The sequence below is a fragment of the Accipiter gentilis genome, chromosome 8 (assembly GCF_929443795.1).
Source record: "Accipiter gentilis chromosome 8, bAccGen1.1, whole genome shotgun sequence".
Lineage (NCBI taxonomy): Eukaryota > Metazoa > Chordata > Aves > Accipitriformes > Accipitridae > Astur > Astur gentilis.
The window spans coordinates 16449320-16475181 of record NC_064887.1 but is presented as its reverse complement, the minus strand read 5'-3'; the positions used below and the strand labels follow the sequence as shown (position 1 = coordinate 16475181).

Sequence of the window (25862 nt, the reverse complement as noted above, 5' to 3'; positions counted from 1 at the left end):
GGTGTATATCTCAAGAGTATCTGGATTTTCAAGGCCTTTGCTATCATAATTTGTTAGTACTTTTGGAACCCCTCATACAATCCTGTTCTTGTCAACAATCTTCAAGATGTGCATTCCTGATAAAATGACTAATGTTACATTAACACAACCTAGTTGTGTGTATGTCCCAGTTCCTGGGTCATTAAACTCTAAACACCATCTCTAAGCTGACAGATGCATACAAAATGCTTTGTTAGCCAGTTATTATGAATACCTATTGTGACAGTATCATTGGTATGTTACCAAGATTACTACACTACTGTCTTACAGATCAGTCAGCAACCATATTTCTTGTCTGGAAACAAGGGATAGCCATGTGAAAAATAAGGGACAGTACTTTCTTTCAAGGGATGTTTTAAGGGAAAAGCAATTTTCTTAACATAATGTTTTTGCCCAAGACTTCTCAAGATTTTTACCCATGATCACATTTGACAGAACGAGACACTGTTCCAGTCAGTATTTAGCCCATTACGTGAGTAGAATTATATGCAGATTCAAACAGCTGAATATATAGGATAATGGTATTTGCATTTCTTGTACTACTTAGACTTGAGCCATGTGGAAATACATTTCAAACGTATCTCATGGCATTTTCATAAAGCTGCTGCAAAAATGTAATCTTTTTTGTTTGAGATCAAGTTTTGAATCTCAATCAGCAATGTGACTTGTGGAAAATGACCAACCTTTAGCAAAATAAACCAGCTTTAGTCACACCTTGTCTCTCTCCAAGTGTTGAGCATGAGTCAACATGCGCTTAGAGTGATGTTGGCTAACCAGACCCCCAGGTTGATGGCAGTGATCTGTTTGGTACCTGTGAGGCCACATCTGGAATATTCTGTCCGGTTTTATCCCTCAGACTAAGGGAGAAACATTGACAAGCTGGAATGAGTTCAGCAGAGGTGCTAAGGTACTCAGAGGACTGGAGCACATGCTATATGAAGAAAAGCTAGGGGAACTGGGTTTGGTTTGCATGGAAAGGGAGGGCTTTATGAGCAATCACCAACTGTATGAAATCTAACAAGAGCAAGTGTTGGATTCTCCGCTTGGCACAGGGTAATTCTGGTTAAACATACAAATTGGGGGATGAGGAGCTGGAGAGCAGCCCCATGGAAAGAGATCAGGGGTTTGGGTTGATGGCAAGTTGAAATAAGTCAACCGTGTGCCCTGGCAGCGAAAAGGGCCAACCGTGTCCTGGGCTGCGCCAACCGTGTCCTGGGGTGCATCAAGCACAGCATAGCTAGCTGGTCAAGGGAGGTGATTGTCCTACTCTACACTGTACTGGTGCAGCCCCACCTTAGGTACTGTGCGCAGTTTCGGGTGCCTCAGTATAAGAAGGACATCAGACTACTCGAGTGTGTCCAGAGGAGGGCGACCAAGATGGTGGAAGGCCTTGAGCACAAAACTGACAAAGAGCAGCTGAGGTCACTTGGCTTGTTCGGCTTGGAGAAGAGAAGGCTGAGGGGTGAGCTCATCGCAGTCTATTACTTCCTCCGGGCAGGCTGGGGGGCAGCGGAGGGGGAGATGCTGATCTTCTCTCTCTGGTGACCAGCAATAGGACATGAGGAAGTGGAATGAAGCTGCATCAGGGGAAGTTCAGACTGGACATTAGGAAAAGGCTCTTTGCTGAGAGGGTGGTTGGTCACTGGAACAGGCTCCCTGGGGAAGTGGTCACAGCACCAAGCCTGTCAGAGTTCGAGGAGCATCTGGATGACACTCTTCTTTATATGGTTTAGTTTTAGGTAGTCCTGCAAGGAGAAAGGAGTTGGACTTGATATTCTGTGATTCTGTGATCTAACTGCAGACCTGAAGTGGGCTTTGAGAGAAGACAGACAGGTGCTCCTCAGAGATGCACAGTGAAATGGCTGGGAAAATGCAGGAAGAGTGCATAGGGGCATGATGTGGAAAGGTTGTTTGAATGAAGAAAAAGAGAATAAGAGAAACAAATACCTAGAAAAACTTTCTGCATGATCTATCTTTTGGGACTTCTGCTATTGTTTTTGAAATAGTGAAATATGTCCCTTGCTGATGCTCTGATAAATGCACATAGATGACTATGCAAAGCAAATGTGCTGCAAGTTACTTGTTAAGGGGAAAAAACTTAAACTTTTTTTCATACAAAGAACTTAAGGTGACATTCTTATCTGAAAAGTAAGTGTACTAGCATTGTGGGCACCCAAAGTTGTTATGCCTTCGTGGTTTCCACACAGGTATAACCCATGTAGGTTTTACAGTGAGGCTGGGCATTGTTCCTTTGTAATTTAGAACCATAAAAATCCCACAAAACAACAAACTGACAGCTGCATATTGTGTCAGCTTTCCACAGAGCATGTGAATTATATTGAAACAGTTGATGGAGAACATTCTGTGTTATTTTGTCAGGTACAGACAGTCCCCTGCGATACTCAGATTGCTCTTAACAGTCACAAAAGTTAAGAGCATTTAAAAGCATTCTGTTTGAAGGAAGTGTTCACCACTTTATGTGATCAAGCAACAGCTCTTGGACTGCCATTTCAAGAATATGTGTATTATATAAATACCTACTGAGCAGACCATATTTGCTCTGCTCTGAACAGAACAGAAACTCAGACTATTCCATTTTCTGGCATGTTTCAAATTACATAAAAATGTTGTAAATCAAATTTCAGCTTATTTAAAATACATAGAGAACCTGAGAATTCAAGTTGTTTCTTACTGAAACAGCAATCTCTCATGTCAGAGTGAGCAGCCTGCACTGTTACTCAGTTGAGAAGAAGGGCTCACTTCTCACTTCATTGTCTCCCTTAAGTTATATGAAGTCCAAATAAGATTGAAAAGTAATATTACAATAGTTATATTATTGTGTGAAGTAGAACTGTTAACTACTTATTTCTGGATGTAATGTTAATAACTTTAACAAAGGAATTCTGAGCTTTGTAAATATAAATTTTAAGCTTGGGAAGTTCCCATTCTTCTGCTCTCAAGAGTCTATAGAAACATAATGAAACCTGAAAATGCATTTCTGTAAAAGCATCATATTTTTCAAGTATTAATTGATTTAACTAACATTTCCTTAAAACCTCTTTTGCAGCTTATTGTAAGTTTGAAAAGGAACAATTTCTTTTCTTTTTATGTTTGCAACAGAGAACACCTGTTTTACTTGTATTCTTCAGTAAAAACTGTACCTGTTTCACAAAGCACTTCTACAACAGTCAGTGGGGCAGTGTTAACAAAGGAGCTGCACATAGGTATTAACAATAAGTTTGGTGAGAACAGAGTGCTATTAACACTGCCCTCCCATGGTCTTCAGCAAGGTCAGCATTTCAATTATGTGATGAGTTTATATATATATATATATATGTGTGTGTGTGTGTAAAAGAAAAGCTGTAAAAACTCAATTGCCCCTTAACCCATGTGACTAGCAGTATTTAGAACCTTTCCGCTTACCATTAGGAAGAGCAACTGATGAGACTACTCATGTAACTCTTTGGTTCAATATTTTCCTTCTTTTTAATTTTATTTATTTATAACAAAGAGTTCCTTTCAGTGATTCTTGTGCCCATGCAGCCTCTCCCTCTGTTGCCTTGGAGAGCCATTTTTGGGCCTCTTTCTCCTGCTGTCTGCTGCCTTTTTCCTCTCTGATACTTGTCCATGAGTTCTCTTTTCTCTCAAAGAGTAATAGTGAATCCACTAAGCACACATGACTTCAAGTGGCTCAATATTTGCCTTCAGTGTAACTCCTACTCTTCACACTTTTCCAGTGAGTAAAGAGTTACAAAGAGCGCAGTTTGATTTAACATATAATATGGTGTTACTGTGGGCAGTTGCCCAAAGAGCTGGTCTAGCAAGCTGCCTCTATCTGGTGGTCATGTCTATTGGATGAGATGTTCTTGGTTGCTGTTTGGATGAACCTCTAATTTATCATTCCAGGCAAACCATACTTCTACACTCAATCAGCCTGCAGAACTTCCTCACGCAGGGACCGCACAACGCTTGGTCTGGTTTGGGGAAGGGGGAAGTGACATGAAGGCAGGACTAGGAGAGGGGCAGCACCAGACCTTTGTGGCAGCCTGCAGTTGCACCGGACTAGGTGCAATGTGAAACTGCACCTGTATGAGGCAGTTCTGTGGTGCTTAAAGTGATCAGTGTACCAGCTGCGAGATCTCTGCCTTCCTCTTCTCTTTTGTTGAAGGCAGGCGCCCTGCCCTCTTCCCTGTAATGACACCGGTACTTGTAGGGTTCCTTCCTGAGATGATCAAGGACGAATAGAAAATAATTTTTGGTGAGCTTGATCTTTGTGTGGATCATTGGGATCAGCTTCCTAATTCTCTGTGAACTCCAGTGCCTAGACAATGAAGTAGGCAGAGTATGACAGCTTGGATTTGTATTAAACTGCCATGGAAAACCAGCCTTCTGCTTAAGCTAAGAAAAAGGTGGTTAGCACTCTCACAATTTGTGACGTTTAGAAATGAGTGATTAGAGTGAACTTCATGATTATCTCTAATCAAAGATCTGCTCCATGGTAGCCACTAACAGCATTCTGCGTAATAAGGCTTTTATGGCTTATCAGTTTTTTGCTTTTTGAATTCTATTGTTAGCAATCTCAGTCACTTTATTAAAGAATGAGATGCTTTCCAAAACATTCATGCTGTCCTGCACATTGAACAGAGATTAAATCCCTGTTATTGAAAGGATGTAATATTTTATTAAATTGATTTTAGGTTTATAAAGTCATTCATGTAAACTTTCTTTGAAAGGTCTTTTCAATAGGTATGTCTGACAGATAGTGGAAAATCTCTTTTCCTACTCCATACTAATAGGCTGCAGCAGTGGGAGGTGCGAATATGCTCTTTGACTATTTTGGTAAACAGGTGAAATGCCAGGCTGAAATTTATCCCATGTCTTGGTGAAGAAGACAATGGTGTATCTTACACATTTACAGAGTTTAATTTTTGTAAAATCAGAATCCTTTGCAAATGTAACTGTGGATGGGAGCCTTCACAAGAGGTACTTCAACTTATGCTTCTTAATTTAAGTGTTACAGATATGAGGTCCTCTACTGACGTGTATGTAATTGTGAAATACACTGAGCTATGCAACTGCTGTGCTTACAAGGAGTTTGGTTAATTATATGTGCTATATTCAGTGAAATTTTAATTATGAAAACAAAGTTGAAGATTACAGTTGGAGGAATTAAAAACTTATGTGGACAATTCAGTTCTATAGCTATTGAAAAGTCATAGAAAGTAAAGAAGCTGAAGTATCATCACCAGTAAAGCAGATATTTGGGAGATAAAACTGTGATATTGTAAAAATAATAAATGTGAGAAGCATTATGTCCAGGAGTCTATATAGAGAAATACTGTATTTGTTTATCAAGCAGATTTTCTTTTCTGTGCATTGTTGTATACAACAGATTAGAAAATTTGAAGTTTTGAAGATAGTTTATCCAAAGAAACCTAATGCACAGCACTGGCATAACTCCTAAATTAGTGTTATAAAATCTGTCATGAGTAGATTCAACCAGTTACCTGCTACTTTAAGAGTAATGTTGATCATGGAAGATACTTAGCTAGATCAAGCATATAGTTACTTTACTCCTTTGAGTGAGGTCCCAGGTAGTCTATAGTATGAAGACACTGTTAAGGAAAAAGGCATTAGTTACCTCTGAGAACAACTGAGTGGAGCATTAAAAAGGTATTGTGTGGTGAGACTGTAAAATGTTGCAGTAGCCAGATAGTTGAACTCTTTGCAGGGAACATATCTGTATGCTCTGGAAATCAGATTATTTGCTGTGTGTTTTTTTTCTGGCACTGAAGAGGGTTTTTCTGCTCTAAAAATGTTATTTGTGGATTAAGCCTTTTGTCTTGTGACTTAACTGTGATTTCTTGCAGATTTACCTCAAGAGTGTGGGTGGTTTCACACATCAGAGACTTATGCAGTGGGTTCAGGTTATGAAATTTTGTGTAGCAATCGATGAAGATATTCCCCTTTTTTTATACCTCCCATAAGTCTATCTACACTTATCACTAGGTAAACTTTTTAGCTGACATTTAAGGTCAGCTGTCAAGACTGCCTCTTGAAGTTTCAGTTGTGAGAAGGGAAATGCATGGAACAGATGAAGAGGGTTAAAGAGAAAAGTTTGTTAGTGAAGCATCCTTGCACATAGTCATACTAAATCAAGAGCAAGTTTAAGTATACACATAGACAGCTAGTATGGGGTAGCTAATGAACTTTAAATTCACACCTGCTTTCTACATATTAAATTTCTTATGTACCTTGTTGCTCGGATTTTATTTGTACTGGACCTGCATCTACTGCTACCTGAAACATATTGCACCAAGCCAAGTTTGCAATAGCTATCCAGAACGGAATCACTGTTTTTACTGCCCCTCTGGTTACTCTTCAGGATTGAGGTCACAGCAGGATTGGGATTTCAAACACTAGTCATGAATGGTATGTCAAAAAATTGAGTATGCAGGTGATACACCAGTGCTCCAGTTTCAACTATGAATGCTATAGCTTTTCAGCCTTTTAAATGACTGCATTAAAGTGACAGAAACCTTAGTGTGGCATGATTGTATAACGTCTGATGATAGCATTTTGCTTCACATTAGCATTTCAAATGCCTTCTTATATCTTTCCTAACCCCACTTCGATTTTCTGCTTAATAAACATAGTCAGTATAGATTTGTTCAGAAGTGCCAGATGTAGATTTTTGGCAAAACTCACCCTGTAGGAGAGAAACTGTTATTTAAATTATTTTACACTTTTCATAGTGTTAATTCTCACTGGCGCTCATAGAAGTAACACATTTATAACATTTTTATTAATGCAGAATTTATGCTCAAAATTATACTTCAAATCGTTATAAATCTAGGAAGTATCTAAACCAAATATAAATACAACAATGTGCACTTTTGTATGCTCTCAAGTTGGATGCTTCAATGCTGTGTTAGCATATGTCTGTGCATCTCTAGGAAGTCAGTATTGGACCAATGTAGCATTTTACATGTTCCAAGTAAGTCCTTGCATGTAACTGCAGTCTCACTGGATTTAAGGATTCAGTGTATGTAAAAAATTAGAAATTAATTTTTTGGAAGTTTTAATAAATACATTTCTGTCTGTTCATCTGGTTTTAATGCATGCAAAAACATCATATTGAAGTAGAATATTGTTAGTTGGTACATATTCATGTGGAGTTAAAAATTCAATACGTGGTACAGAATATAATTTTGTTCCATACCGAACATTTCTCCTGAATAAGGAGTTGGGGCTTGATTTTATGTCTCTGTTTTCAGTCCAGTGAGCTTTTTGCTTACTTAGGTATTTGCTGGACTGAAGCATATTGGATCTTCATGCATCTGTTTTTAAACATACATAAATCCTTCCTGGCTTAGACAATATGATATCTCAAAATCAGAAAGTTTCCAACCTAATTCAGTTATCAGCTGTATCTAGTCAATGCAGCTCTAGTTAAAGTGTTTTGTTTAAACTTTGTGTTGAAAATGAGATGCAGTATATCTATTGTCTTGTCAACCACGGGTATTCTCTAATGAAATGTTGGAGAACTGGGTTTTAATCCTTGTGTTCGTTTCTTTGAATGTTTCCATGTTTGCTTAGCTGAAAGTGGAACATTCACATTTTTAAAAAAAAAAAAGGATGCCAATAAATGTTTGTACTATCACAGTATAGAAAAAAAAATAATTAGCCTTTGTGATATGATAGGAGACAAACAGGGCAGTCTAAGGAGGTTGGTCAATTAAATATTTGGATGAAAGTCTTCCAAAAAAGAATATGTATACACTTTTTCACAATTTCTGCTGAATTTTTGCAATTTTCCTTTCAGCATCAGATCTCCTTGCTCACTTTGCCAGCCTGTCTGCAAAACCAGTAAACAAGTAGATTCTCAAAGCCAAAAGGTACCCTTTGGCTATAAGAGTAAGTGATGGGGCAGCTGGGACTTGGCAACAGAACAGTTGGTGGCTCACCAGCCAAAATAGTTCAGTCCCACAACTGTAGAGGCGCTAAGATGCTCTAATATATCTAAAGTGTTAAAACACAATTTTAATGAACTGCTTTTGCCCCCTGCTTTGAACATACTAACTGTATCCTACTTCTACTTGCATGGGGCACAAGGTATTAGTTTTTGCTTCTAGAGGTCTTTAGTATCTGTCCCTTCTGCAACCAGCACTGCTCATTCACAGTCAAGGTGAGATTCCTGCCTCTTATTAGCACCCATTTACTCATGTATACGTTTTTATGCCAGCCTGGAAGGTGTTCCTAGAAATGTTGACACAGCTACTTCATTATCACTCCTCAAAGCTTTCCGAAACCTGAAGTTCTTCTGCAGGAGCTCCAGAGCTTGGCAGTGGTTACATGGTGGTTGGTTGAGACTCCTGGCTGTTAAGTGTGATTTAGTCTCACTGATTCGCAGTTGCATTTCCCTTGTTCCTCTGTATTTACGGCAACATTTTTAATCTCTTATCTTGTACTTAGCTCATAAGCTTTTTGTTACTGAGACTGTTAATTATTTTATGTTTTCACACTGTGTACTGATTTAATAACTTAGATCTCTAGGTGTTGCTGTCAAGTGTATCTGAATAGTTATTTAAATATACTTGAGAAGACCTTGAATTAGAGCTTCTTTCTGTCCTTAGGGTTGTTAATTTTTAGAGAAGTAATCAAAGTTGCTTTCAGACTGGGAACTAGGAAAGGGTTTAACTCTTCCTGTGCTGGACTACCGTAGCATGGCCCATAGTTTGTTCTAACGTGTTTAACAGCACTTTGCATGGTAAAATTTTCTGGTTGCAGCAACCAAGAATAGATTAGGCTGGTTTCATAGTGCCAGTACTTGAATGGTTTTCATTTTAAGTGTCTGGATAACTTGGTGGCTGAAAGCTACATCTCCTGACTCCCAGTATCTGTGATGCTCTCAATGCTCTATTTTTTTAAGAATACAAATGGAAATGAGCTTCTCAATGTGTATTCTCTTAATCTCTGCTATATTTGAAAGAATAGTTTCTCCAAAGCCTGTTACAATAGATGTGTTCCCAGTGAACCTGAACATGCCTGAGTCTTCTGTATCTCATTTTTTTCAGATTAATCGTGCCCCAAGCTTTGGAACTGATCAAAAAATAGACTATGATGTAAAAAAAGGCGTTCTGCTAAATGCATTAAAGCTTCTCAACATACGGTAAATTTGTCCTCTTTTCTTCAGTCTGGCTCTCTATCTGTTGCTGTGATTTTTTTTTTTTTTTCGATTTTTTTTTTATTTGAACTGGACTAGGAGAAAATGAAGACTTTTTTTTCCACCTTCATATTTTCAAAATATAAATGTTTCTCTTGCTGTCAGTTTTGCTATTTGACATTAACCCAAATTTTATTTTCCTTCTTGCTCATGTGCTTGCAAAAAAGGAGTGGTAATAGTAATTTTTTGTACTTTTTTTTTAAAATGATTTTTCAAACAGGTCTCAAAGTGGGAATATGAGTGCAGTCATGGGCATGTGGCCACACAGGAAATCTGCTTGGTTGATAGTTTCGCATGTAGTCAAAAGCCATACCCCTCTACAAGAAAACTTCGTAGATTTTTTTCCAACATATCCCAATTACACTTCAGGAAAATAGATACAACTATGTTTGTACATTAAATTCTAGTACAGAGTCATTACAGTACACCTTAAAGTGTGAAAGTATTGTAGCCATAAGAGTTAATATTAAAAAAAAATTCTTAATGAGTGTTTAAATTCTAATTTTGTATCATAAACTGCACATGACTGACTGGAAAATAAAGATGATATACTTGAGATGAAATTGCATCTTACTTCAGCTGCATTGGATTGACATATCTTGATATCATCTGTGTTTCAGGACAAGTGATAAAAGGAGAAATTTAGCTCAACAGAAGGCTGAGGCTCAAAAAAGACTGTATGGTCAAGGTTCAATGAAAAAACTGTTGCCAGGTTCCTCAGACTGGGAGAAGCAGCGCCACACACTGGAAAGGAGAAAAGAAGAACTGGTAGGAAGGAAAAAAAAGTGCTATTTCTTGCCCGTGGCTTATTCTCTCTTTGTTTTAATTGTCTTATTTTCTTGATTTGTAGAAGGAAAGACTTGCACAAGTACGTAAACAGATTTCTAAAGAGGAGCATGAAAATAGACACATGGGGAACTACCGGTAACTATTTTTGACTGTATTAGTAGGAAGTATTCAATGCATTCTTCAGGAGAAATGGAAACAAGTATTTGTGGTAGATAGTAATTTTCTGCTAAAAATGTAGGCATTTATAAAAAATATATACATGTACACCAGGTAGTAAAGTATTTTTTTTAAATAGTTCTTTTTTTGATTCCAAATTTTTGCATGCGCTTAGAAATTTCTATGACATCAGTCACTCTAGTGTTTGTATAAGACATTTGCTTGAAAGACATGATTGTTCACATTCAGTGTATCAAAACTGTCATTATGTACCTGTTCTATAATCACATATGATGATTCTTATCTCTAGGGGGGGCCAATATAGGGATGTGAGTATTCCCCTATAAAAAAATCAAATCTGAATGTTATCCATGAGGCTTGCCAAAAGTTCAGAAACTTTACTGGTGCTTCTATCATTTTTGATAGAGTGGCATTTGAAATACTATATTAATATTTCTGCACTTTGATTTTGGATCTTAGTAGGTTTAAATGTAAGTATCTTCAGATTCCTTGGTAAAATACATTCAAAAGGGAGCTTTAACTTGTTGGTTATAATAGACGTTGGCCAGAAACAAGAATTTTGTTTTACAATGTTTTTATTATTATTTCTTAGTATATGCTTCAATGAGAAGTGAAAGAAAAGCCTATGAATATTTGGCAAAAGGGAGCAGAGTACAACTAGGAAGGGATGATGGATGTATTTGCCCACTCTTTACAACATTCATCCAGGATGTGGGAGATCTGAGTTCACATCTTTTATTCTGAATTAGTCAGAATGCCTTTACTGCTGTTTTTCATTTCTGCTTTTTTGAGCAGATGTTCTATAATTCTCAGTAAAGTTCTCATTTAAACAGATAGAGGTTTCTGTGAAATTTTCATTTTTGATGAATTAACATTTTGCTTACAAAGTCTTCCTTTCTAACATTCTCAGTTTTAATTACATCCTTTCTTGACATATGTGGAGCTGAACTAGTACATCAAAAAAAATGCACAATGAAGCAGTTATTTTCGTGCTACTTAGACTGTAAGAAAGAGAAACATCATGATGCTTTAATACATTTTGCTTTTTCAATAACTTTAAAGCCTAACTTTTCAATTGATCACATTTTAGGTTGCTTATTCAGTTCTTGACTGAAAATGAGCCAAATGTTCTCTTTATTTAGCTTTTTGGTTAACGTAAATCAATAAAAATACAAAAATTTTTCTTTTCCTCAAGAAAAAGTGAAGTGTCATTTCATGAGGAATGTGCACATGTAAAAGGGCAGAACAGCTTTGTGATTTCAAATTACCATGTGTTTGCTAAAAGGCTGAAGAATCAGCAGAGCCTGAGAAATAGAGGTATCTTGGCTAGAGGTGCAGAGAAATTTTATCTGAGCATTATGCAGTTGTTGTCTTGCGATGTTCTCCTGCAGAGCAGGACTAACTTCTGTCAGGCATTGCCATAGAATCATGGAAATTTTGGGTGCTAGTATTGCTGCATGGATTAATACAGCTTTCTGAATTAAAATCCAGAGAAACCTCAATCGACCTCATCAGGCTTTGATTTAATCTATTGATGTCAGTTCAGCAGTTGGCTTGGTCAAGTGTCTGTCTGCAAGCACAACTAGCCCACTGATTCCAGTAGGAGTCCTGAGGTGGTCAAAGTAGGAGCCATACTTTCAAGCTCTTGTGAATTCATGAGGAACTGAAAAGGATGTATATGACTTTGAAATGGCCTTTAGCTGCAGTGTATTTCTACATATATTAAAGTTAATATCCTTTCTTTAAAGTATTGTTCTATGGCACTTTTTCAGCAGTACAATCAATGCCATTAAAAAGTCTTGACTGCAGCTAGATTAGAGCTCCTATAGGTGTTTTATGCAAACTGGAACCATCTTCAGTTTGCTCTAGAACTGCCCTGAGTCTAATGGGATCATAACAGTTGCTTTTTCATTGCAACAAAATCATCATGAAAGATACCTTTTCAAGGAGAAAAAGACTGAAAAGGAAGAAGGAGAAAGAACCTTGCAAGAGGTTCACAAAAGATCAACAAAACCATGAAAGTCACATAATGTCGGGCAATGGTACCCATGCTTTGCATAATGCAGGCAAAATTAATTTATGGATTACTCCTTACAATACATTAGAAATTAGACTTCTACCTTCATAATTTCTGGCCGTGTTTCAGGCATTCACAACAAATGGTTTGGAGTGGTTTTCTTCAAAGCCCGTTGTTGCTTGATGAGCATGAATAAATCACCAAGTCCTGCTTCTCATATTGTCATAATCTCCTTACCTGTAATTTTAGAGAATAATGGCATAGCTGCTTTAATGGAAAATCAGAGCCACCATGTACATCTGTGTACCAGAATTATTTTTTTTCTTAAAGTATGTGTTTGGTGTTCTGTTCATTATTTTGGAGGATTTAGCATTCAAGTGCAGTACATGTTCAATCTTTAATTTATATCATGCTCATTAACTGAAAACAATTGTTCGTATTTTCACTGTTTTGTGTCCTTTATTGCTAATACAAATTATTTTGTGGCTCTGAATTTTACATGCAATATTTTGTTAATATGTCATGAATCATTCACACCTGCATGCATCATTCACACCCACTGAAATTTCAGAGCACTGCAAAACTGAGTTTTGGTATATCTCTGGAATGACCTGCATGGTATTTCTTTTGACTGGCTAATTGCTGGTTTAAACATGAATGTGTTCACTGAGTTAAAATTAGATTTAGAGAGCAATGTTCAGAGTATATGTTTTATGATATGATATTATATAATTATTATAGATGGGATGTGTATGCATTATAGAAGAGACTATGAATTAGCTGTATTGCTTTTGTTCCTACTGTGATAAGTAGCTCAGCTTCTATCTTAATTTATTTTTTTTTCCCTATTTTAGGCGAATTTACCCTCCTGATGATAAGACATTACTTGAAAAGTATGAGAGTTTGTTAGCCACTGCTTTCCAGACGTTTCTTGCTGGGAGAGCAGCTTCACTTCAGCGGGAAATGAATAACCCTTTAAAAAGAATGAAGGTACTGAAGCACGAGAAATATTGGCTTTAAGAGTTATTTATCATGGAATTCATGACCTTGTAGATTAGTTTCACGATAATCATGTATGATGACTAATAAATAGCATTTGATAATATTTCCATCATTTTATTATTATTCTTTGTGCAGCTTGTGGCCAGATCCTTGAATCTGGATGAACTTCAGTGGACCCAGGGTGGAAACAGGCTAGATGGCTTTAAGCTACTTTACCATTTCCCTGATCCTCAGCCTTACCCCTGGCCAAACCAGAGGTTGGCAGAAACCGCTTTTGAGCTGGTAATTGCCTCCTTCTTCCTCGAGTAATGTCCCCGGCCTATTCATCCACTTGTATGGACTGGAATGAGAGATACCATAAAACCAGCTCCACTAGTTCAAGGCATCCAAAAACTCTGCCTGATTGCTTACTTATGTAGTCAGAGACAGTAGGAAAATGGCTATATTTAAAATAACCAACTAACGTGATTTAATTAGAAATTGGAGAAATAACTTCCCATCTTTGTAGTTGGCATCATGCAGCAGTTTTACAGGAATCTTTGTTCAACACTTTCTTCAGACTTTTATCTTTAATAAATGTTAAGACCTGATTCTAACTTTCAATTTCATGTTGGTTGTAAGCAGAGATGCATGTATCAGAAGAAGTACTTTTATATCCTCCTGTGGAGGGATTCACAGTCTTATTTCAGGAATTAGTAATCAAAGTAATTTCAAATTCCTACCACTTGGCACTTGAATTTTGGAAGGATAGGATATGTCCTGCTTTGAATTAATTGTAGTCAAATTCCCATTTCTAGGAGGAGGACATTTTGGATCTTCTGGAGCAATGTGAAATAGATGATGAAAAACTAATGGGAAAATGCACCAGGCAGCGAGGACCTAAGGTATTTGGCTTTTAGATACCAATTTTTTATTTCATGCTGTAGAGAGGCAGTCTGAGAATTTTCAGTGGGGAATTTAGTTAGCGGATCCTCATGGAAGATTTCTTCCTCAGACTGCCATTAGCCTTTTTTTTTTTTTTTTTGTTTTGTTTTTTTTTTTGTTTTGTTTTAAATTATCGAGAGACGCTGTCGTGGTTTAACCCCAGCCAGCAACTAAGCACCATGCAGCTGCTCACTCACTCCCCGCCCCCCGCAGTGTGATGGGGGAAAGAATCGGAAAGAATTGAGGTAGGAACAGTTTAATGGGACAGAAAGGAAGAAACTAATAATGATGATAATAAAAATAATAAAATGACAATAATAATTAAAGGATTGGAATATACAAAACAAGTGATACACAATGCAATTGCTCACCACTTGCTGACTGATGCCCAGTTAGTTCCCACACAGCGATCCCCCCCAGGCCAACTCCCCCCAGTTTATATACTGGGTATGACGTCACATGGTATGGAATACCCCTTTGGCCAGTTTGGCTCACCTGTCCTGGCTGTGTCCCCTCCCAACTTCTTGTGCCCCTCCAGCCTTCTCTCTGGCTGGGCATGAGAAGCTGAAAAATCCTTGACTTGGTGTAAACACTGCTCAGCAACAACTGAAAACATCCCTGTGTTATCAACATTCTTCTCATACTGAATCCAAAACATAACACTATACCAGGTACTAGAAAGAAAATTATCCCGGCTGAAACCAGGACAGAAGCATAACTACCATTTGTCCAACCAAATCCCATTAAAATTTTAACGGGATATGAGATCTTTCTTTTCCTCTCTAACCTATTTTGAGGAATTGTCAAGCATGGCAACAACTGTTGTACAAGGGATTGCTTGATGTCAGTGTGTGAAATGATTTTTACATCAATAGCCTATCTCAAAAGAATGCTTTCACCTTTAATCAATTACTGCCACTAAGGAATTTTGAGATCATGGGACAAAAGGCACTATGGAGGCTCAAAGGATTAATTATGATTATGATGTATCTGTAGCTTGTTTACTTGCTATAAGGGTTGTACAGTACATCTTGGAGCCTGTTTCATATCTAAAATCTGCTTTTAAAGTGAATGTATATTATTTATAGCTTAATGCTTTCTGGTTGTGTGCGTAGTTCATGCAATTCTTTGTCTTAAATACACTGCATATCTCTGTAAGCCAGTAAAGATAAATAGTTTGGGCTTGGCTAAAATAAGTATATTTCTTATATCTTGCAGACATTTTAGGTCTAGTCTGCTTAGAAGAGCCTACATTTATGTTCCTGAGCTCTGAGGGATTTGTTTATGGATGCGTGTAAATTTTTTTTACAGCATTTTATGTTTCTGATGACATGGTGTACAAATCTGGGAACTTCTGTACAAAATGAACGCTGACAATTGTCCTGAGCTTGCAGGGGTTCTTCAGATATGTGAAAGAATCCAAAGAGCTACATCTTATTTCAGGCGTGCATACTGGAAAGAGGATCTGCATACCCAATCTGGTATTAAGATAGATTTGCTGGAACCTCATTACAAATATAGGGATTTTGTGAACTAGTGCTTTAACAGTGGTGGATTCATTTAAAGAAAAAAAATTAAAAAAAAAATCCAGTCCCCTCTAGCAACACACCCAATCCAGAGTCTTCAGGGATTCTTTTCCCCGAGGTTTTGTTTTCAGTTCTTTAACATAGGGTCACTTAAGTTTAACATCTCAGTCACATTTTCCCTTTTTTCAGAAGCCTGTCTTTTCCCAGCAATCCTCAGAGAGCATCTATCTGGTTGACTGTATGCACACAGACCTGATCTATACTATCTCTACACTGGTTGCACACAAGCCATTCCCATGCTGGAGGCCATAAACATTTAATAGAGTACTGACCCCAAATTGAGAAACCTCTCTTAATTAGTTTTAAGGTGAAGCCTGATCGATTTATGAGTGAGACTATATGACGTGGTCTTCTTTTATAGCAGACAAACGGATTCTGCAGCTTACAAGCTGCTCTACCAGTATAATACTGTTTGCACTTATAGGAGAAAGAAAAAATTACTTATGACCAAAATTCTCACTTTTTTTTTTCCCATGAAACTGATGAAATCAAAAGGAAAGGCAATGAAACTAGCTTATCCAAAGAGATTGTTTCTTTTCCTTGCAGTGTGCGCACTTCATGCTGTACAGGATCTCTATTCCTGCATCTTTTTTAGGGTCCTGATATACTTCTCAATCATTTAACCCATGCCTACAGTGAAGCCATGTGACTGGAGACTTCCCTGGTTGCATAATATCCTATGCACTCCCTTTGAAATACAGATGCCCATTGCAGGTGGTCCGTGTATCTTGTTCCAAAAGAGCATCACCTCTTTCCTGTAAGGGGTAAGGTGCATATGGCTAATAACATGCATTTGATTGGCCACCTTTTTGTAAAGGGTCTGCTATGAAATATGTAGTATCTAAATACATATCTGTATAGAAATCTGGTGAGCGAGGCAGGCAGCAGAACTTACTGTTGCCTGTCAATCTATCAGGTAAGAGAATAACCTAGCTGTAGAACTCATCTTCCTGTAATCATAAAATCCTACAAATAAAGATCCATTAACATATCAAAAAAATAATATATGCAAGATCTAATAGACAAAACAAAACTGAGGGAACAGTACTTTTCACATCACGTTAGCCAACATGAAAGGTTCTTTCAGAAGATCATAAAGTCCTGTCCTCCCTTAAAAGTCAGTGGCTGGCCTGTTGACAGAAGCTACCGTTGGGAGGTCAGATGCTCTACTTCAGGTGCGCTCTCTTCCTCCGAAAAAAAACCAGTCAGGACCGAGAAAACTGTATACAGAACAGCTGGAATAGTTAGGAGAGAGGGGTGTTTTCCTCCTTATCCTCTTCTGTACAGAAAAACATATATATACATACGCGTTTATGCACACATATATATACCTATATTTATATATCTGAGGGGTAGAGGGGTGTGTGTGTATAAATAAGCTTTGTGTGTAACAACAATTCCATATTTGCTAGGGATTTCAGCCTTATTTTTATTTGAATGTGATTAGGAGCTCATAGTAGAAAATAAGTCAAGAAATTCCCAGAATGAAGGCATTTTTGCCTGCAATTAAAATACTACTTTATTCTACTTTGAGAAATACATTCTGGAAATGTCTGGTTTATTTGTAGCCTCTAGAGGGCACCTTATACCTACACACTGTAAAGTTTACTCATGTTTATTACATTGCACCTGTTAGTGCAAGAGAAAGAACTAAGGAAATAAAATAACAGATATTTTAGAAGAAATGAGCAATTACTTTTATTTTTATTCTTCTGATATAAAATCAGATGAGTTTAATCAAAGAAAAATTAGGTTAGCATAAGGGGAATATCAAGGTGATTAGAATTGCTAAGCAATCAAATACCTCTTATTTTAAGAGGTCCGTTTAAACCCAGATCTAGGTATTACTTGGTTTTTTTGTATTATTGCTTTTTTAAATTTCTTTGACGTTTCTTTTTATTCTTTTTCATTAATTGATGTGAAGTCTTGGTCAGGATGTTCTTATTGTTTAGTGTAGAATGTGTGAGGAACACGCATATGATAAGTGGGAATGAGATCTGTCTTAAAGCCCCTGATTTTTGCGTTTCATAATTGGGACAGCTACTATTTTTGAGAAAGCAGTAAGTGTTGAGGCACCTTAATTTGTCCTTTTGGCAGGTGGATAGATATCAAGGTATTCTTTGTGTAATTGAACAATTGCCAGGGCTCTCCTCAGTGGAATATTCTTCTTCAACTTTTCGTTATCTGATCTAACAGCTTGGGCTTGTGTAAACATACTGTTTCTTTTATGTTAGTGGCAGAAATCTCTTTCCTTCTTTGGCTGGAATAGAAGTTTAGGTAGCATATGTTTAGTTATAAAGTTTATCTTGCAGGAACCGCATATTTGGGGCTTTTTTTCTGTAGCCCTTCACAATAAATCTTGGTGCATTACATTATGCTAAGATAATAGGGCAATTTAAATTCATTCTGAGAGAAGATCTCTTTCACTCTGACCCAAAATATGTTCAGAAATTAATGATATTAATTTTTTTAAATCTGACTTTTAATTACAGTCATTAGATGACTAGGAAGATGAGGCCATCTTACCTTATAGCTGAGAGATACTGGAAAGAAAATATGTAGGAAAAAGAAGTGACCACATGAGCCTTCTTAGGATAATAGATATAATGGAGGATACTGCATTTTTCTTGTCTGCCTGATGGTAGATGGAAGACGAAAAATTTTCATTTGTAGTTTCTGTTCTTGCAGCAGTTTCTCTGTCTCCTACTTTTTTATTTTTGTCTTACAGTATCCTTGGTAATAGCACAAGATTAATTACCTAATGACACTGAATCCCATATGCATATGGGACACCAAATACACCTAGCATAGCTTGTTATATTCTTTCAGTTTCTGCATTCTGCAGGGTGTGGATTAATCACTTTCTCTTTCAGAAGTATACCAGCCAAAGTTCCCTGATGTATTTCTTTACTTCACGTTGATCATTATTAAACTATAGCTACAGCAATTGCAAATATCAGTGACGGATAGAAACTGATTGTAAATGGTATTCTGTATCACTCGATTTATGATTTCAAACTATAATTCAGTATGTCTGGTAGTGTAAGTCATACTTGAAGTAAAATAATTTTTTTTCCCCATACTACATTATGGTGCTCTTGATGTGAGAAAGATTAGGATTACTGTGTAGTGAATTTAATGAAATATTTAAGCATTTATTCTAAACTAAAGGACAAACTTCCAATCCAGTTTGGGAGGGTTTAAATATGTACAAATGAACCTGTCTGGATGAAGGACCTAGTATGATAGTAAAGTGTTCTTTTGGGATTATGAAGGAATTCAATTTCTTGCGTGTTTTTTTCTCTTTCTGTTTTTTTTCTTTTTTTTTGCTTTAGCCCTTGTGTTCAATGCCAGAAAGTGCACAGCCCTTAAGAAAACTTAAGAACTACAATAGTGATAGTAGCTGTGATAGCAGTAGCAGTGTGTCAGAATCAGGAGAAGAGACTGAAAAGGAAGATCACAATGAAAAAAAAGAGAAAAAAGTTTCATATGATCTTGAAGAAAATAGATACAAATCTTTGGAACGATCAGGTAAGTTAAATGGTCACTTTTCCAAGTAAGAATGGCATTCATGATGAATTATATAAAATACTTCAGTATTTTAGACTGTATCAACATTTGTAACTCAGGGTTAAACACTGGTTTGCCTGTTGTCTTTAAAATCTTTTCTAAGTTAATGAAAATGAATTTTTAAAAAAGGGAAAAATTAATATTCTTTTGCCAAGAATGCTAAAGAGAAAAATACACCTGAGCTACACTTGGAAGTGGTGTGAATGTTCCTCTTTGCTCTTAGAATTTTTTTGAACAGATTGTTATTTTTTTCCTTGTAAAAGGTAGTCTTATTAAGCTTGAATTTGCTGGAATATAGAAAGGATAAAGAAATGTATCTGGACACATACAGAAGGTAATATATTCCAGATGAGATCCCTGCACAGATTTTTTTTTTTTCCTGATTGTTTTCTTGCTTGCTGCAGAGTATCAGTGTGAACATGTTCTGCTGAACATGGTAGATACACTGCTAAAACAAAAAATAGCATGCTGTGTTGTCTCAAAGAATTTCATCATGTAATTGCACACACACAACATGGCTTCTAAAATTTTATTTTTCATAGCAGCATCCTTTATTTAGCAGAAGACTGAATTAAAAAACTCTACAGCTATGCAGGAGCAGATGAGGGAGACCACATCTGCAAATATGTGATCCATCAACCAAATTTTCTCTCCTGTTTCCATATTCTTACCGTGAGGAAGCCACACACAGTAGCGACATATTTTTTGACCTATAGGGCTTATGCATTCTGTCATAAATCTGATGTATTTTATAGAGGACTGGAGTCTACCTGATTAAAGCTGACTATGAGGAAGAAATAAATGTTCTTATAGAGTATGTAAAGTATGTATTATTAGGGGATCTGATATGGCTGACTGCTACATATATGGTTGTTAGTCAACATACATTATAGTACAACATACATGCACACATGTTGGTCATATATGTTGTTAGTTGCAAAGACTGAAAAATGGGTGTTAAGAGAATAATAAGTAATTACATCATTCATTTAATTTGTCTGCAGGTAGAATGAACTGGAAACCTTCAATTAAAAATACAAAATCTCCATCATATTCATCCCCCACATCATCCACAGGTCCAATAAGGCGTTCTGTAAGCTGCCCTCGTTCAATATCAATATTGACTATGCAGTCACAGGCAGCTGAGCAGCGTCCCTTTTCAGCCAAAGCACCTCTGCAAATCCAGCGTGCATCCTCAGTGAATAGGTCTCATTCTTTAAATCGTAGCCCATCTTCGGCCAGAGTCTCTCAGACATCCAGCTTGGCAACTATGAACACTTTGGGGGTGAGTTAACACAGCAGTTGCGTTCAAAATGTGTTCCATTTCTCTAACACTCAATACATTACTGATTTTTACAGTGGCAGAAAACCTGAGGTAATATAGTCAATGCTATTTTGACAGAAACTCAGGAATATAAGATCTCTAGACCTGCGTATGACTTGCAGTGAGTGCTAGCTGTGATGTTTCAGCGTGTCTGGTTCAGCAATACAGATGCTACATTTTGTGAGAATGGAGATCTTAAAGTATTAGTGACTGGGAAACCTTCTCTCTGAAATAGTTTTTTGAAGATAGAAAGAGTTTTTACCTCTCTTAAAAAGTTTCTGTGATTTGTTTGGGGATGGCTGCTCCTGAAATAAGGATGTACCTACCATCAAAATCTTTACAGTAACAAAAACACATCAATATTTCAAAACCAGTGTATACTCCAAGGGTAAATACATTGTACCAGAATAAGACATTAGTAAGACTTTGTATGGGTGTCCATTGTAGAAGAAGGTGTAATTAATTTTCAACCTGCTGCACCTGTTTTGCATACACTGTACCACTGCAGTAGAGCTCTACTTCCAAAGTGAACAATTTAAAATTTATAGATAGGTCTTGTTGTCTCTAGGATTTGCCACTGCAATAACTGTCTCAGAAGCCATCTTTTTCTTTTTTTTAAAGCGAAGATAAAACTTCTTTCATTTTGAAGTCTGCCCCTGAGACAGACAAGCATTTAGACTCAGGTAGTCTGTCTAAATAATTAATAGAAGAAATAGATCAAGTTAAACACTTTTAGCTGTTTAGAATTTGTGTGGTTAGTTGTAATTTCACAATGTACTTCTGAGCCATACATTTTTTCCTTTTGTGACCAGACTGTCATCCTCTTTGGTATCTCCTTCACAGCCTAGGCATTTTTTTTGTGTGTTTGCATGATGGACAACATATCCACTTATCCCTAGGCAGCGTTGCTGGGATCAGTCTCCAATCTCATTCAGTATTGTATTGTGTGCTGGTGCGGGTGCGTTTCCATTCATGCTTTGGGTCTGACCTATATATTTCATCACCCAAATAATTCATCTGGAGATGGGGCAAACCAAATTGGCACTTTTAACCCATATTTGCAGTTTTTCTCTATTGTGGTGAGCTTTGATTGTGAGAAATCCTTTTTTTAATGCTAATTAACTTGCTTCATAGTATTTACTATCTCTAATCACAATTTTTATCTGGTAGAACGCTCATGGTCTATTTTGCCTGTGAGGCTTTGTCTAAATGATGAAAAAGAATCCTTTTAAAATTGTGTGCTGACATCTTGTGAAATACTCCTTAACATGTTTTTCCATCTTTAAAGTCAGCTAATAGAATTGGAAAGACATTAAGATTGTGTCTTCACCACAACATGTTAAAAGTATTTTTTATCACATTAGCTATATCAAGTTTCAGAAGTACCCTTTTATCTTCAAGATGTACTCTGAGAGTTTAATGAGACAGGGCTAATACAGATTTTTCTATTCACATTAACTTTATATCAAATACAAATTACTGAAAGATTAAAACCAGTCTCTTACCATCTGACATTAAAAATGGGCTACTCACTTAAATTAACATTAGTAAGAAACCATGCTCTCTTTTTCATTGAGAAAGCTCCGCCACAGAAATGATCTTGATTTGCAGAACAATTATGTTGGGTGATAGAGCTTAGGTCATGCTTCTTAAAATAATGTGAATAAAAGTACTTGCAGAATGGATAAGAACTACTCATAATTTAGCTCTGTATTGTGAATGGAACTCTTCATAATTATTTTCGCAACTAAGAATAACATACTATATATTACCGATAGAATAAAATTAAAATTGATAAACTGTAACTTACTAGGAAGAAATCATTTGTGTGTGATAAAGTATTAGTTTATCTATCCTTTGGGCAAGAAAAGAGCAGTATGTTGTCATTTTTGGAGACTGCTGAGATCCAAATGTTGTAAAGGTATGGGAACTAAGTTTAGAATAAGCCATTTATAGTTAGGAATTACAAACACGTTATTATAGCAGTTATAAACAGAAGTGGATTTGGAAATATTTGCTATCTTATATTTCAGCCACATTATTATATATCATATAGCAAAGTATTTTGTTATGCTTGAAAATATTTATCACTTAATCAAAAATATCCTTAAGTAAATATTGTAATTCTTCCAAAATACAAAGATTTAGAAATGCCTAAAAATTTTGAATTTCACTCTTGAAAAAACATAAAACTAAGCCCACTTAATCTTGCAAATGTGAGAGTATGCAAAAGTAAAGAGGATGAGAAATACTTCTAACTAGTGTCCAGGATTTAAAGAAAATTCCAAAAACCCTCCAGAGATGGTCTTACACAGATACTGTAGGGGTTCAAGTTGGTGTTGGTATAAAAAGCACTGATATTTTAAACAAAATCCTGGACAATCAAAGACACTGTCAGAACTCCCACTGACCAGAGTAGGAGCAAAGTGTCCTTACTTTTTAATGCTTCCCGAAATCTTGGCACAATGATATATGATCAGCAGTTTCTGTTAAATTGTTGCAGTGAAGAACTGAAAGGAAGTTTTTTATGACTAATAACTTTTTTCATTATGTTGAATTTAAATTCAGTCTGTTATCTAAATTTCAAATTTATATTTTAAATGAAATATTGAATATATATTTGCAAGTTTGTTTGAAACAGAATGAACATTTGACCTGTTTTTCTTGAATTTCTTGACAACTATTAAGTAATGGTGATGCATTAGTGTACATGAGGCATATGTGTCTGTATTAGTTATGTATTAGATAATATGTCTATACACTTTAATAATATATTTTATGTCACCCTATTTAGAATTTATTTTTGTCAAGGAAGCATCTTTGTAATGCGATCTAATGACACGCCTGAAATTTTTCCTCTGCTTCGTATTGTTTTCTAGAGTGAGTCTTTGATGCAACAGAAAACAAAAGAGCAAGAAGTTGCTTTGACAAAAGAGACTCTTCTCATGATCAATGACATGAGAATGAAGTTCCCAGGAAAAACAGATGAAGAATCAGAATTAATTATAGAAGATGTAAGTATCTATAAATAAGAAATAAGAGTAACCGGCTAGACACTTACTGTTTAGGCCACTAAAATGAAGGAAAGCAGGAAGCTCAATTTATGATTCATGAGCTTCTGTGGCCTTAAAACTTCCAAAACTCAGGATAATTCAAAAGATTTCGAAAGCTTGGAGCTTTGCATACTTTCTGACCTTATAAGAGCAGCACTGAAAACATTCCTATGTTTTTATAAAACGTATGAGAAGCAATCAGGAAGGTTAGGAAAATTGAGTTTTTCATTGTGGAGAAAGTTCAAACTTTTAAGTAAGCTAAGAAGAATGTTACAATTCATATTTCATCTGATATTGTTAGTACAGATCCTGACATGTTTAACTTGCTCTCTAATAGGCATACTAGAGAACTCAGAATGGTATGCTGCAAGGCAAACCGAAAGTCTGCTAGTCGTGAAGAACACCAGTCACACTCTTTTTGGCTCTTCTAGTTTGTCAGCTTACCTTTTCTCACATCCAACATTGTCCTGAGCCTCATAATTTGGTATGAAAAACATGTGAAACAATGCCCAATCTCAAAAGCAATTAAAAAGCAACACCTAATATTAAGATATATAAGCAGAAAACACATGCTATCTAAATCCCTTTTAAATATCTAGTGCAAAGAAGCTAACATCAGCTTGGAAAAGAAAAAAAAAGAAGAAGATAGAAGTTCTTTTTTCAGTCTAGTAGAAATTTGGAGGGATCTCGTAATTTAAATTAAAACCCGTATTCTAATGCACTAAGCACAGTCCATGGTGTGTTAAAATTAATCTAATTCATTATCCGTCTGGAAATGTCCTTTGCTCTGTTTGCTTTTGTCACGACCCAGACTGGACAGACCAGGGAGTCGTGTTTAATTCGAAATTCCCTCCGGCTAAATTAAGGTGAAAGGACACCAAAGGATCAGTTAAAGATTTTATTCATGACAGAAGCAAACTGAACTGGGGAGGCGTGGTAGTAGGTGGCAGGGTTTCTCACAACAGGAATTGGCATCAAACTGCTTCTGTAAACCATGTAACCATACACATCAATTCAGGGAACAAGGAGATCCCTCCCGTCGACTCACGAGGTTCAGAGCAGACCCCCTTGCTTTCCAGACTCCTCCTCAGCAAAGGGCCCAGGGGCGGCTGGATCCACTCTTAGTCTCAGACTTGGTCAGCAGTTTAGTATCTTGAAATGGATGAGGTGTAGGGATTGTGGAAAAGGAAAGAGAGAAGAAGACAGAGAGAGAAAAAGGAAGAAAGATTTCATCGGTCCTAGTTCCAATGTTGGTTCAGTCAGCCGAGGGGTCCAGTCCCGGTGGGCTTGTGCGCCTGGGGCTTCAGGTTGTGTCCTTTTATCATCCTTGCCCCCCTCCTTCGGGCGGGCACCCGAACTCGTCAGGTTAATAAGCAGTTTGTGAGCCTTTGGGCTTGGGGGTCGTTTGTGGAGTAACTTCTCCTTCCCTGCAGACACGGCCATTGTTTGATCTTCGTATCAGAACAGCTTATCAGAACAGGGAGCTGCGCACCCTCCAGCGCTCCCTCCTGTTGCTTGTGTCTGAGCTGATGGGCTTTTCACCTGGGTTCCTTGCTGTGCAGGGTTTGTCTTTGAGCAGAGCTTGCCCCACCGCAATGTTTGAGACGTTAACACTTTCACTCTCTCACAGCTTTCAAAATGTTGATTGTCTCTAGTAATCTGTGCAACTACATCACCCGTGGAAGGGAATTCTCCTGTACTGATGGTTGATTTGGGTGATTTTGGAAGATAGCATTCGTAACTAGCATACTGGGTTTCTCATCTTAGAAGCAGAAATAAAATGCTTCATTAAACTTTCAGACATGTGTGTGCATTTCTGTACGTATGGGAGTGTGTGTGTCCGCGCGCGCGCGCACTCCACCTAGTGGTGCTTTCTCATACAGTGTTAGCATGGTTATAAATGCACTTTCTTATTGCACGATTCTTTTATAAATTCGTCTGGCCTTAACCAGTTTCTGATGGAAAATAATATTTCATCATGGAAGGAAACAAGTAATGGTATGTTAGTTGTCAGTGAGGCAGAACTTGTCATAGGTTTGGAATAGAATAGAAAGATAAAATAACAAAATGACAGCTCACAGCTCGGGCTATTTTGGTAGCACTTAGCCATCATAAAAGGAGAGTATTGCAGTTCATATATGATCATTTATAGAAA

At 36.9% G+C, this 25862-nt stretch overlaps 1 protein-coding gene across 5 annotated transcripts in view; it reads left to right on the top strand.

Moving 5' to 3' along the window:
- Window positions 1–25862, top strand: part of TTLL7 (tubulin tyrosine ligase like 7) — an 81517-nt gene that overhangs the window by 37955 nt on the left and 17700 nt on the right. For 4 of the 5 annotated variants that reach the window (XM_049808633.1, XM_049808632.1, XM_049808631.1 and 1 more), the window contains 9 exons: window positions 9117–9211; window positions 9886–10033; window positions 10116–10189; window positions 13103–13238; window positions 13386–13532; window positions 14048–14134; window positions 19096–19291; window positions 20335–20615; window positions 23534–23668. In XM_049808633.1, the coding sequence (XP_049664590.1) occupies window positions 9117–9211; window positions 9886–10033; window positions 10116–10189; window positions 13103–13238; window positions 13386–13532; window positions 14048–14134; window positions 19096–19291; window positions 20335–20615; window positions 23534–23668 (1299 nt within the window). The remainder of the gene's footprint in view (window positions 1–9116; window positions 9212–9885; window positions 10034–10115; window positions 10190–13102; window positions 13239–13385; window positions 13533–14047; window positions 14135–19095; window positions 19292–20334; window positions 20616–23533; window positions 23669–25862) is intronic. The other variant, XM_049808635.1, reaches the window with a different exon arrangement.